The sequence below is a fragment of the Oncorhynchus clarkii genome, unplaced genomic scaffold (genome assembly GCF_045791955.1).
Source record: "Oncorhynchus clarkii lewisi isolate Uvic-CL-2024 unplaced genomic scaffold, UVic_Ocla_1.0 unplaced_contig_14128_pilon_pilon, whole genome shotgun sequence".
Lineage (NCBI taxonomy): Eukaryota > Metazoa > Chordata > Actinopteri > Salmoniformes > Salmonidae > Oncorhynchus > Oncorhynchus clarkii.
The window spans coordinates 89077-102500 of NW_027258073.1; the positions used below are offsets into that span (position 1 = coordinate 89077).

The following is a 13424-nucleotide window of genomic DNA, read 5'->3' on the forward strand; positions in this document are numbered from 1 at the left end:
CCCACTCCTAATAGAGAGACAGGATCATATATAAATGTATTCCCACTCCTAATAGAGAGACAGGATCGTATATAAATGTGTTCCCCAGTATTCCCACTCCTAATAGAGAGACAGGATCATATATAAATGTGTTCCCCAGTATTCCCACTCCTAATAGAGAGACAGGATCATATATAAATGTATTCCCCAGTATTCCCACTCCTAATAGAGAGACAGGATCATATATAAATGTGTTCTCCAGTATTCCCACTCCTAATAGAGAGACAGGATCATATATAAATGTGTTCCCACTCCTAATAGAGAGACAGGATCATATATAAATGTATTCCCACTCCTAATAGAGAGACAGGATCATATATAAATGTGTTCCCCAGTATTCCCACTCCTAATAGAGAGACAGGATCATATATAAATGTGTTCTCCAGTATTCCCACTCCTAATAGAGAGACAGGATCATATATAAATGTGTTCCCCAGTATTCCCACTCCTAATAGAGACAGGATCATATATAATGTGTTTCCCAGTATTCCCACTCCTAATAGAGAGACAGGATCATATATAAATGTGTTCCCCAGTATTCCCACTCCTAATAGAGAGACAGGATCATATATAAATGTGTTCCCACTCCTAATAGAGAGACAGGATCATATATAAATGTGTTTCCCAGTATTCCCACTCCTAATACAGAGACAGGATCATATATAAATGTGTTTCCCAGTATTCCCACTCCTAATAGAGAGACAGGATCATATATAAATGTGTTCCCACTCCTAATAGAGAGACAGGATCATATATAAATGCATTCCCACTCCTAATAGAGAGACAGGATCATATATAAATGTGTTCCCCAGTATTCCCACTCCTAATAGAGAGACAGGATCATATATAAATGTGTTCCCCAGTATTCCCACTCCTAATAGAGAGACAGGATCATCTATAAATGTGTTCCCCAGTATTCCCACTCCTAATAGAGAGACAGGATCATCTATAAATTTGTTCCCCAGTATTCCCACTCCTAATAGAGAGACAGGATCATATATAAATGTGTTCCCCAGTATTCCCACTCCTAATAGAGAGACAGGATCATATATAAATGTATTCCCACTCCTAATAGAGAGACAGGATCATATATAAATGTGTTCCCCAGTATTCCCACTCCTAATAGAGAGACAGGATCATATATAAATGTGTTCCCACTCCTAATAGAGAGACAGGATCATATATAAATGTGTTCCCACTCCTAATAGAGAGACAGGATCATATATAAATGTGTTCCCCAGTATTCCCACTCCTAATAGAGAGACAGGATCATATATAATGTGTTCCCCAGTATTCCCACTCCTAATAGAGAGACAGGATCATATATAAATGTGTTTCCCAGTATTCCCACTCCTAATAGAGAGACAGGATCATCTATAAATGTGTTCCCCAGTATTCCCACTCCTAATAGAGAGACAGGATCATATATAAATGTGTTTCCCAGTATTCCCACTCCTAATAGAGAGACAGGATCATATATAAATGTGTTCCCACTCCTAATAGAGAGACAGGATCATATATAAATGTGTTCCCACTCCTAATAGAGAGACAGGATCATATATAAATGTGTTTCCCAGTATTCCCACTCCTAATAGAGAGACAGGATCATATATAAATGTGTTCCTCAGTATTCCCACTCCTAATAGAGAGACAGGATCATATATAAATGTGTTCCCCAGTATTCCCACTCCTAATACAGAGACAGGATCATATATAAATGTGTTCCTCAGTATTCCCACTCCTAATAGAGAGACAGGATCATATATAAATGTATTCCCACTCCTAATAGAGAGACAGGATCATATATAAATGTGTTCCCCAGTATTCCCACTCCTAATACAGAGACAGGATCATATATAAATGTGTTCCTCAGTATTCCCACTCCTAATAGAGAGACAGGATCATATATAATGTGTTTCCCAGTATTCCCACTCCTAATAGAGAGACAGGATCATATATAAATGTTTTCCCACTCCTAATAGAGAGACAGGATCATATATAAATGTGTTCCCACTCCTAATAGAGAGACAGGATCATATATAAATGTGTTCCCCAGTATTCCCACTCCTAATAGAGAGACAGGATAATATATAAATGTGTTCCCCAGTATTCCCACTCCTAATAGAGAGACAGGATCATATATAAATGTGTTCCCCAGTATTCCCACTCCTAATAGAGAGACAGGATCGTATATAAATGTGTTCCTCAGTATTCCCACTCCTAATAGAGAGACAGGATCATATATAAATGTGTTCCCCAGTATTCCCACTCCTAATAGAGAGACAGGATCATATATAAATGTGTTCCCCAGTATTCCCACTCCTAATACAGAGACAGGATCATATATAAATGTGTTCCCCAGTATTCCCACTCCTAGTAGAGAGACAGGATCGTATATAAATGTGTTCCCCAGTATTCCCACTCCTAATAGAGAGACAGGATCATATATAAATGTGTTCCCCAGTATTCCCACTCCTAATAGAGAGACAGGATCGTATATAAATGTGTTCCCCAGTATTCCCACTCCTAGTAGAGAGACAGGATCATATATAAATGTGTTCCCACTCCTAATAGAGAGACAGGATCATATATAAATGTGTTCCCCAGTATTCCCACTGCTAGTAGAGAGACAGGATCATATATAAATGTATTCCCCAGTATTCCCACTCCTAATACAGAGACAGGATCATATATAATGTGTTCCCCAGTATTCCCACTCCTAATAGAGAGACAGGATCATATATAAATGTATTCCCACTCCTAGTAGAGAGACAGGATAATATATAAATGTGTTCCCACTCCTAATAGAGAGACAGGATCATATATAAATGTGTTCCCCAGTATTCCCACTCCTAATAGAGAGACAGGATCATATATAAATGTATTCCCACTCCTAATAGAGAGACAGGATCATATATAAATGTGTTCCCACTCCTAATAGAGAGACAGGATCATATATAAATGTGTTCCCCAGTATTCCCACTCCTAATAGAGAGACAGGATCATATATAAATGTATTCCCACTCCTAATAGAGAGACAGGATCATATATAAATGTATTCCCACTCCTAATAGAGAGACAGGATCATATATAAATGTGTTCCCCAGTATTCCCACTCCTAATAGAGAGACAGGATCATATATAAATGTATTCCCACTCCTAATAGAGAGACAGGATCATATATAAATGTATTCCCACTCCTAATAGAGAGACAGGATCATATATAAATGTATTCCCACTCCTAATAGAGAGACAGGATCATATATAAATGTATTCCCACTCCTAATACAGAGACAGGATCATATATAAATGTGTTCCCCAGTATTCCCACTCCTAATAGAGAGACAGGATCATATATAATGTGTTCCCACTCCTAATAGAGAGACAGGATCATATATGAATGTGTTTCCCAGTATTCTCACTCCTAATAGAGAGACAGGATCATATATAAATGTATTCCCACTCCTAATAGAGAGACAGGATCATATATAAATGTGTTCCCACTCCTAATAGAGAGACAGGATCATATATAATGTGTTCCCACTCCTAATAGAGAGACAGGATCATATATAAATGTGTTCCCCAGTATTCCCACTCCTAATAGAGAGACAGGATCATATATAAATGTGTTTCCCAGTATTCCCACTCCTAATAGAGAGACAGGATCATATATAAATGTGTTCCCCAGTATTCCCACTCCTAATAGAGAGACAGGATCATATATAAATGTGTTCCCCAGTATTCCCACTCCTAGTAGAGAGACAGGATCGTATATAAATGTGTTCCCCAGTATTCCCACTCCTAGTAGAGAGACAGGATCATATATAAATGTGTTCCCCAGTATTCCCACTCCTAATAGAGAGACAGGATCATATATAAATGTGTTCCCCAGTATTCCCACTCCTAATAGAGAGACAGGATCATATATAAATGTGTTCCCCAGTATTCCCACTCCTAATAGAGAGACAGGATCATATATAAATGTGTTCCCCAGTATTCCCACTCCTAATAGAGAGACAGGATCATATATAAATGTGTTCCCCAGTATTCCCACTCCTAATAGAGAGACAGGATCATATATAAATGTGTTCCCACTCCTAATAGAGAGACAGGATCATATATAAATGTGTTCCCCAGTATTCCCACTGCTAGTAGAGAGACAGGATCATATATAAATGTATTCTCCAGTATTCCCACTCCTAATACAGAGACAGGATCATATATAATGTGTTCCCCAGTATTCCCACTCCTAATAGAGAGACAGGATCATATATAAATGTATTCCCACTCCTAGTAGAGAGACAGGATAATATATAAATGTGTTCCCACTCCTAATAGAGAGACAGGATCATATATAAATGTGTTCCCCAGTATTCCCACTCCTAATAGAGAGACAGGATCATATATAAATGTGTTCCCACTCCTAATAGAGAGACAGGATCATATATAAATGTGTTCCCCAGTATTCCCACTCCTAATAGAGAGACAGGATCATATATAAATGTATTCCCACTCCTAATAGAGAGACAGGATCATATATAAATGTGTTCCCCAGTATTCTCACTCCTAATAGAGAGACAGGATCATATATAAATGTATTCCCACTCCTAATAGAGAGACAGGATCATATATAAATGTGTTCTCCAGTATTCCCACTCCTAATAGAGAGACAGGATCATATATAAATGTGTTCCCCAGTATTCCCACTCCTAATAGAGAGACAGGATCATATATAAATGTGTTCTCCAGTATTCCCACTCCTAATAGAGAGACAGGATCATATATAAATGTGTTTCCCAGTGTTCCCACTCCTAATAGAGAGACAGGATCATATATAAATGTGTTCCCACTCCTAATAGAGAGACAGGATCATATATAAATGTGTTCTCCAGTATTCCCACTCCTAATAGAGAGACAGGATCATATATAAATGTGTTCCCACTCCTAATAGAGAGACAGGATCATATATAAATGTGTTCCCCAGTATTCCCACTCCTAATAGAGAGACAGGATCATATATAAATGTGTTCCCCAGTATTCCCACTCCTAATAGAGAGACAGGATCATATATAATGTGTTCCCCAGTATTCCCACTCCTAATAGAGAGACAGGATCGTATATAATGTGTTCCCACTCCTAGTAGAGAGACAGGATCATATATAAATGTGTTCCCACTCCTAATAGAGAGACAGGATCATATATAAATGTGTTCCCCAGTATTCCCACTCCTAATAGAGAGACAGGATAATATATAAATGTGTTCCCCAGTTTTCCCACTCCTAATAGAGAGACAGGATCGTATATAAATGTGTTCCCACTCCTAATAGAGAGACAGGATCATATATAAATGTGTTCCCCAGTATTCCCACTCCTAATAGAGAGACAGGATCATATATAATGTGTTCCCCAGTATTCCCACTCCTAGTAGAGAGACAGGATCATATATAAATGTGTTCCCACTCCTAATAGAGAGACAGGATCATATATAAATGTGTTCCCCAGTATTCCCACTCCTAATAGAGAGACAGGATCATATATAAATGTGTTCCCACTCCTAATAGAGAGACAGGATCATATATAAATGTGTTCCCCAGTATTCCCACTCCTAATAGAGAGACAGGATCATATATAAATGTGTTCCCACTCCTAATAGAGAGACAGGATCATATATAAATGTGTTCCCCAGTATTCCCACTCCTAATAGAGAGACAGGATCATATATAAATGTGTTCCCACTCCTAATAGAGAGACAGGATCATATATAAATGTATTCCCACTCCTAATAGAGAGACAGGATCATATATAATGTGTTCCCACTCCTAATAGAGAGACAGGATCATATATAAATGTGTTCCCCAGTATTCCCACTCCTAATAGAGAGACAGGATCGTTATATATAATGTGTTCCCACTCCTAATAGAGAGACTGGATCGTTATATATAATGTGTTCCCACTCCTAATAGAGAGACAGGATCATATATAATGTGTTCCCACTCCTAATAGAGAGACAGGATCATATATAAATGTGTTCCCAATCCTAATAGAGAGACAGGATCGTTATATATAATGTGTTCCCACTCCTAATAGAGAGACAGGATCATATATAAATGTGTTCCCCAGTATTCCCACTCCTAATAGAGAGACAGGATCATATATAAATGTATTCCCACTCCTAATAGAGAGACAGGATCATATATAAATGTGTTCCCACTCCTAATAGAGACAGGATCATATATAATGTGTTCCCCAGTATTCCCACTGCTAGTAGAGAGACAGGATCATATATAAATGTGTTCCCCAGTATTCCCACTGCTAGTAGAGAGACAGGATCATATATAAATGTATTCCCCAGTATTCCCACTGCTAGTAGAGAGACAGGATCATATATAAATGTGTTCCCCAGTATTCCCACTCCTAATAGAGAGACAGGATCATATATAAATGTATTCCCACTCCTAATAGAGAGACAGGATCATATATAAATGTGTTCTCCAGTATTCCCACTCCTAATAGAGAGACAGGATCATATATAAATGTATTCCCACTCCTAATAGAGAGACAGGATCATATATAAATGTGTCCCCCAGTATTCCCACTCCTAATAGAGACAGGATCATATATAAATGTGTTCCCACTCCTAATAGAGAGACAGGATAATATATAAATGTGTTCCCCAGTATTCCCACTCCTAATAGAGAGACAGGATCATATATAAATGTATTCCCACTCCTAATAGAGAGACAGGATCATATATAAATGTGTTCCCCAGTATTCCCACTCCTAATAGAGAGACAGGATCATATATAAATGTATTCCCACTCCTAATAGAGAGACAGGATCATATATAAATGTGTTCCCACTCCTAATAGAGAGACAGGATAATATATAAATGTGTTTCCCAGTATTCCCACTCCTAATAGAGAGACAGGATCATATATAAATGTGTTCCCCAGTATTCCCACTCCTAATAGAGAGACAGGATCATATATAAATGTGTTCCCCAGTATTCCCACTCCTAATAGAGAGACAGGATCATATATAAATGTGTTCCCACTCCTAATAGAGAGACAGGATCATATATAAATGTGTTCCCCAGTATTCCCACTCCTAATAGAGAGACAGGATCGTATATAAATGTGTTCCCCAGTATTCCCACTCCTAATAGAGAGACAGGATCATATATAAATGTGTTCCCCAGTATTCCCACTCCTAATAGAGAGACAGGATCATATATAAATGTGTTCCCCAGTATTCCCACTCCTAATAGAGAGACAGGATCATATATAAATGTGTTCCCACTCCTAGTAGAGAGACAGGATCATATATAAATGTGTTCCCCAGTATTCCCACTGCTAGTAGAGAGACAGGATCGTATATAAATGTAAGCAAGATTTGAAATGATTGTTTTAGTCAATTTGCAGTCTACAAATGATTTGTAAATATGTTATGGCCCTCTGAACGTCCATCTGCTCAGGAAGTAATCGTCCCGTGGCTGAATCCAGTTGATGATCACCTATAACCCTCACTAAACCAAGTATTGTGTGTGTGTGTCTCTCGTGTGTGTGTGTGTGTCTCTGTGTGTGTGTGTGTGTGTGTGTGCAGACTAAGAGGCGTTTTGCCAAGGAGTGGGGAGAGGCAGAGAAAGCCACACAGCAAGCGGAGAAAATTGAGAACGACACAAACGCTGTGAAAGCAGATGTTGAGAAGGTACACACTCACACAGATTAACGTTCACACCACGTCCCTGTATACCAGTTAATACAGGTGTGTCCAGGTGAAGCAGCATACATACCTATATACCAGTTAATACAGGTGTGTCCAGGTGAAGCAGCATACGTACCTATATACCAGTTAATACAGGTGTGTGTGTGTCCAGGTGAAGCAGCATACGTACCTGTATACCAGTTAATACAGGTGTGTGTCCAGGTGAAGCAGCATACGCCCCTATATACCAGTTAATACAGGTGTGTCCAGGTGAAGCAGCATACGCCCCTATATACCAGTTAATACAGGTGTGTCCAGGTGAAGCAGCATACGTACCTGTATACCAGTTAATACAGGTGTGTGTCCAGGTGAAGCAGCATACATACCTATATACCAGTTAATACAGGTGTGTGTCCAGGTGAAGCAGCATACATACCTATATACCAGTTAATACAGGTGTGTCCAGGTGAAGCAGCATACGCCCCTATATACCAGTTAATACAGGTGTGTCCAGGTGAAGCAGCATACATACCTATATACCAGTTAATACAGGTGTGTGTCCAGGTGAAGCAGCATACATACCTATATACCAGTTAATACAGGTGTGTCCAGGTGAAGCAGCATACGCCCCTATATACCAGTTAATACAGGTGTGTGTCCAGGTGAAGCAGCATACGTACCTATATACCAGTTAATACAGGTGTGTGTCCCCAGGTGAAGCAGCATACATACCTATATACCAGTTAATACAGGTGTGTGTCCAGGTGAAGCAGCATACATACCTATATACCAGTTAATACAGGTGTGTCCAGGTGAAGCAGCATACGCCCCTATATACCAGTTAATACAGGTGTGTGTCCAGGTGAAGCAGCATACGTACCTATATACCAGTTAATACAGGTGTGTGTCCCCAGGTGAAGCAGCATACATACCTATATACCAGTTAATACAGGTGTGTCCAGGTGAAGCAGCATACGCCCCTATATACCAGTTAATACAGGTGTGTGTCCAGGTGAAGCAGCATACATACCTATATACCAGTTAATACAGGTGTGTCCAGGTGAAGCAGCATACGTACCTATATACCAGTTAATACAGGTGTGTCCAGGTGAAGCAGCATACGTACCTATATACCAGTTAATACAGGTGTGTGTCCAGGTGAAGCAGCATACATACCTATATACCAGTTAATACAGGTGTGTGTCCAGGTGAAGCAGCATACATACCTATATACCAGTTAATACAGGTGTGTCCAGGTGAAGCAGCATACGTACCTATATACCAGTTAATACAGGTGTGTGTCCAGGTGAAGCAGCATACATACCTATATACCAGTTAATACAGGTGTGTCCAGGTGAAGCAGCATACGTACCTATATACCAGTTAATACAGGTGTGTCCAGGTGAAGCAGCATACGTACCTATATACCAGTTAATACAGGTGTGTGTCCAGGTGAAGCAGCATACATACCTATATACCAGTTAATACAGGTGTGTGTCCAGGTGAAGCAGCATACATACCTATATACCAGTTAATACAGGTGTGTCCAGGTGAAGCAGCATACGCCCCTATATACCAGTTAATACAGGTGTGTCCAGGTGAAGCAGCATACGTACCTATATACCAGTTAATACAGGTGTGTGTCCAGGTGAAGCAGCATACATACCTATATACCAGTTAATACAGGTGTGTGTCCAGGTGAAGCAGCATACATACCTATATACCAGTTAATACAGGTGTGTGTCCAGGTGAAGCAGCATACATACCTATATACCAGTTAATACAGGTGTGTGTCCAGGTGAAGCAGCATACGTACCTATATACCAGTTAATACAGGTGTGTCCAGGTGAAGCAGCATACATACCTATATACCAGTTAATACAGGTGTGTCCAGGTGAAGCAGCATACGTACCTATATATCAGTTAATACAGGTGTGTCCAGGTGAAGCAGCATACGTACCTGTATACCAGTTAATACAGGTGTGTCCAGGTGAAGCAGCATACGTACCTATATACCAGTTAATACAGGTGTGTGTCCAGGTGAAGCAGCATACATACCTATATACCAGTTAATACAGGTGTGTGTCCAGGTGAAGCAGCATACGTACCTGTATACCAGTTAATACAGGTGTGTGTCCAGGTGAAGCAGCATACATACCTATATACCAGTTAATACAGGTGTGTCCAGGTGAAGCAGCATACGCCCCTATATACCAGTTAATACAGGTGTGTGTCCAGGTGAAGCAGCATACATACCTATATACCAGTTAATACAGGTGTGTGTCCAGGTGAAGCAGCATACATACCTATATACCAGTTAATACAGGTGTGTCCAGGTGAAGCAGCATACGCCCCTATATACCAGTTAATACAGGTGTGTGTCCAGGTGAAGCAGCATACGCCCCTATATACCAGTTAATACAGGTGTGTGTCCAGGTGAAGCAGCATACGTACCTATATACCAGTTAATACAGGTGTGTGTCCAGGTGAAGCAGCATACATACCTATATACCAGTTAATACAGGTGTGTGTCCAGGTGAAGCAGCATACATACCTATATACCAGTTAATACAGGTGTGTCCAGGTGAAGCAGCATACGCCCCTATATACCAGTTAATACAGGTGTGTCCAGGTGAAGCAGCATACGTACCTATATACCAGTTAATACAGGTGTGTGTCCAGGTGAAGCAGCATACATACCTATATACCAGTTAATACAGGTGTGTGTCCAGGTGAAGCAGCATACATACCTATATACCAGTTAATACAGGTGTGTGTCCAGGTGAAGCAGCATACATACCTATATACCAGTTAATACAGGTGTGTGTCCAGGTGAAGCAGCATACATACCTATATACCAGTTAATACAGGTGTGTGTCCAGGTGAAGCAGCATACATACCTATATACCAGTTAATACAGGTGTGTGTCCAGGTGAAGCAGCATACGTACCTGTATACCAGTTAATACAGGTGTGTGTCCAGGTGAAGCAGCATACATACCTATATACCAGTTAATACAGGTGTGTCCAGGTGAAGCAGCATACGCCCCTATATACCAGTTAATACAGGTGTGTGTCCAGGTGAAGCAGCATACATACCTATATACCAGTTAATACAGGTGTGTGTCCAGGTGAAGCAGCATACATACCTATATACCAGTTAATACAGGTGTGTCCAGGTGAAGCAGCATACGCCCCTATATACCAGTTAATACAGGTGTGTGTCCAGGTGAAGCAGCATACGTACCTATATACCAGTTAATACAGGTGTGTCCAGGTGAAGCAGCATACATACCTATATACCAGTTAATACAGGTGTGTGTCCAGGTGAAGCAGCATACGTACCTGTATACCAGTTAATACAGGTGTGTCCAGGTGAAGCAGCATACGTTCCTATATACCAGTTAATACAGGTGTGTGTCCCCAGGTGAAGCAGCATGCCCATGTGAAGACACACACAGCGGAGGAGTGCAGGAACGACTACGCCGCTCAGCTCCAGAAATACAACAAGGAACAGAACACCTTCTACTACACAGAGATACCGCAGCTGTTTAATGTAACACACTTTATTACTTACGTTGTGTGTGTGTGAGATGTATACAGTGCCTTGCGAAAGTATTCGGCCCCCTTGAACTTTGCGACCTTTTGCCACATTTCAGGCTTCAAACATAAAGATATAAAACTGTATTTTTCAACAACAAGTGGGACACAATCATGAAGTGGAACAACATTTATTGGATATTTCAAACTTTTTTAACAAATCAAAAACTGAAAAATTGGGCGTGCAAAATTATTCAGCCCCCTTAAGTTAATACTTTGTAGCGCCACCTTTTGCTGCGATTACAGCTGTAAGTCGCTTGGGGTATGTCTCTATCAGTTTTGCACATCGAGAGACTGACATTTTTTCCCATTCCTCCTTGCAAAACAGCTCGAGCTCAGTGAGGTTGGATGGAGAGCATTTGTGAACAGCAGTTTTCAGTTCTTTCCACAGATTCTCGATTGGATGCAGGTCTGGACTTTGACTTGGCCATTCTAACACCTGGATATGTTTATTTTTGAACCATTCCATTGTAGATTTTGCTTTATGTTTTGGATCATTGTCTTGTTGGAAGACAAATCTCCATCCCAGTCTCAGGTCTTTTGCAGACTCCATCAGGTTTTCTTCCAGAATGGTCCTGTATTTGGCTCCATCCATCTTCCCATCAATTTTGACCATCGTCCATGCTGAAGAAAAGCAGGCCCAAACCATGATGCTGCCACCACCATGTTTGACAGTGGGGATGGTGTGTTCAGGGTGATGAGCTGTGTTGCTTTTACGCCAAACATAACGTTTTGCATTGTTGCCAAAAAGTTCAATTTTGGTTTCATCTGACCAGAGCACCTTCTTCCACATGTTTGGTGTGTCTCCCAGGTGGCTTGTGGCAAACTTTAAACAACACTTTTTATGGATATCTTTAAGAAATGGCTTTCTTCTTGCCACTCTTCCATAAAGGCCAGATTTGTGCAATATACGACTGATTGTTGTCCTATGGACAGAGTCTCCCACCTCAGCTGTAGATCTCTGCAGTTCATCCAGAGTGATCATGGGCCTCTTGGCTGCATCTCTGATCAGTCTTCTCCTTGTATGAGCTGAAAGTTTAGAGGGACGGCCAGGTCTTGGTAGATTTGCAGTGGTCTGATACTCCTTCCATTTCAATATTATCGCTTGCACAGTGCTCCTTGGGATGTTTAAAGCTTGGGAAATCTTTTTGTATCCAAATCCGGCTTTAAACTTCTTCACAACAGTATCTCGGACCTGCCTGGTGTGTTCCTTGTTCTTCATGATGCTCTTTGCGCTTTTGACGGACCTCTGAGACTATCACAGTGCAGGTGCATTTATACGGAGACTTGATTACACACAGGTGGATTGTATTTATCATCATTAGTCATTTAGGTCAACATTAGATCATTCAGAGATCCTCACTGAACTTCTGGAGAGAGTTTTCTGCACTGAAAGTAAAGGGGCTGAATAATTTTGCACGCCCAATTTTTCAGTTTTTGATTTGTTAAAAAAGTTTGAAATATCCAATAAATGTCGTTCCACTTCATGATGGTGTCCCACTTGTTGTTGATTCTTCACAAAAAAATACAGTTTTATATCTTTATGTTTGAAGCCTGAAATGTGGCAAAAGGTCGCAAAGTTCAAGGGGGCCGAATACTTTCGCAAGGCACTGTATATATATACCTGTAGGTGTGTGTGTGTGTGTGTGTGTGTGTGTGTGTGTGTGTATGTGTGTATATATATATATATATATATATATATATATATATATATATATATATATATATATATATATATATATATATATATATATATATATATATACATACACACACACACACACACACACACACACACACACACACACACACAGTTGAAGTCGGAAGTTTACATACACTTAGGTTGAACTTGTTTTTCAACCACTCCACAAATTTCTTGTTAACAAACTATAGTTTTTGCAAGTCGGTTAGGACATCTACTTTGTGCATGACACAAGTCATTTTTCCAACATTTGTTTACAGACAGATTATTTCACTTATAATTCACTGCATCACAAGTCCAGTGGGTCAGAAGTTTACTTACATTAAGTTGACTGTGCCTTTAAACAGCTTGGAAGATTCCAGAAAATTATGTCATGGCTT

General features: G+C 40.0%; 1 protein-coding gene across 2 annotated transcripts in view; it reads left to right on the forward strand.

The window, feature by feature from the left end:
- The window catches only part of LOC139395217 (cdc42-interacting protein 4 homolog), a 38510-nt gene that overhangs the window by 10082 nt on the left and 15004 nt on the right, over positions 1 to 13424 (forward strand). For both annotated transcript variants that reach the window (XM_071142863.1, XM_071142865.1), the window contains exons 6-7: positions 7642 to 7746; positions 11170 to 11298. In XM_071142863.1, coding sequence (XP_070998964.1) covers positions 7642 to 7746; positions 11170 to 11298 — 234 coding nt within the window. The remainder of the gene's footprint in view (positions 1 to 7641; positions 7747 to 11169; positions 11299 to 13424) is intronic.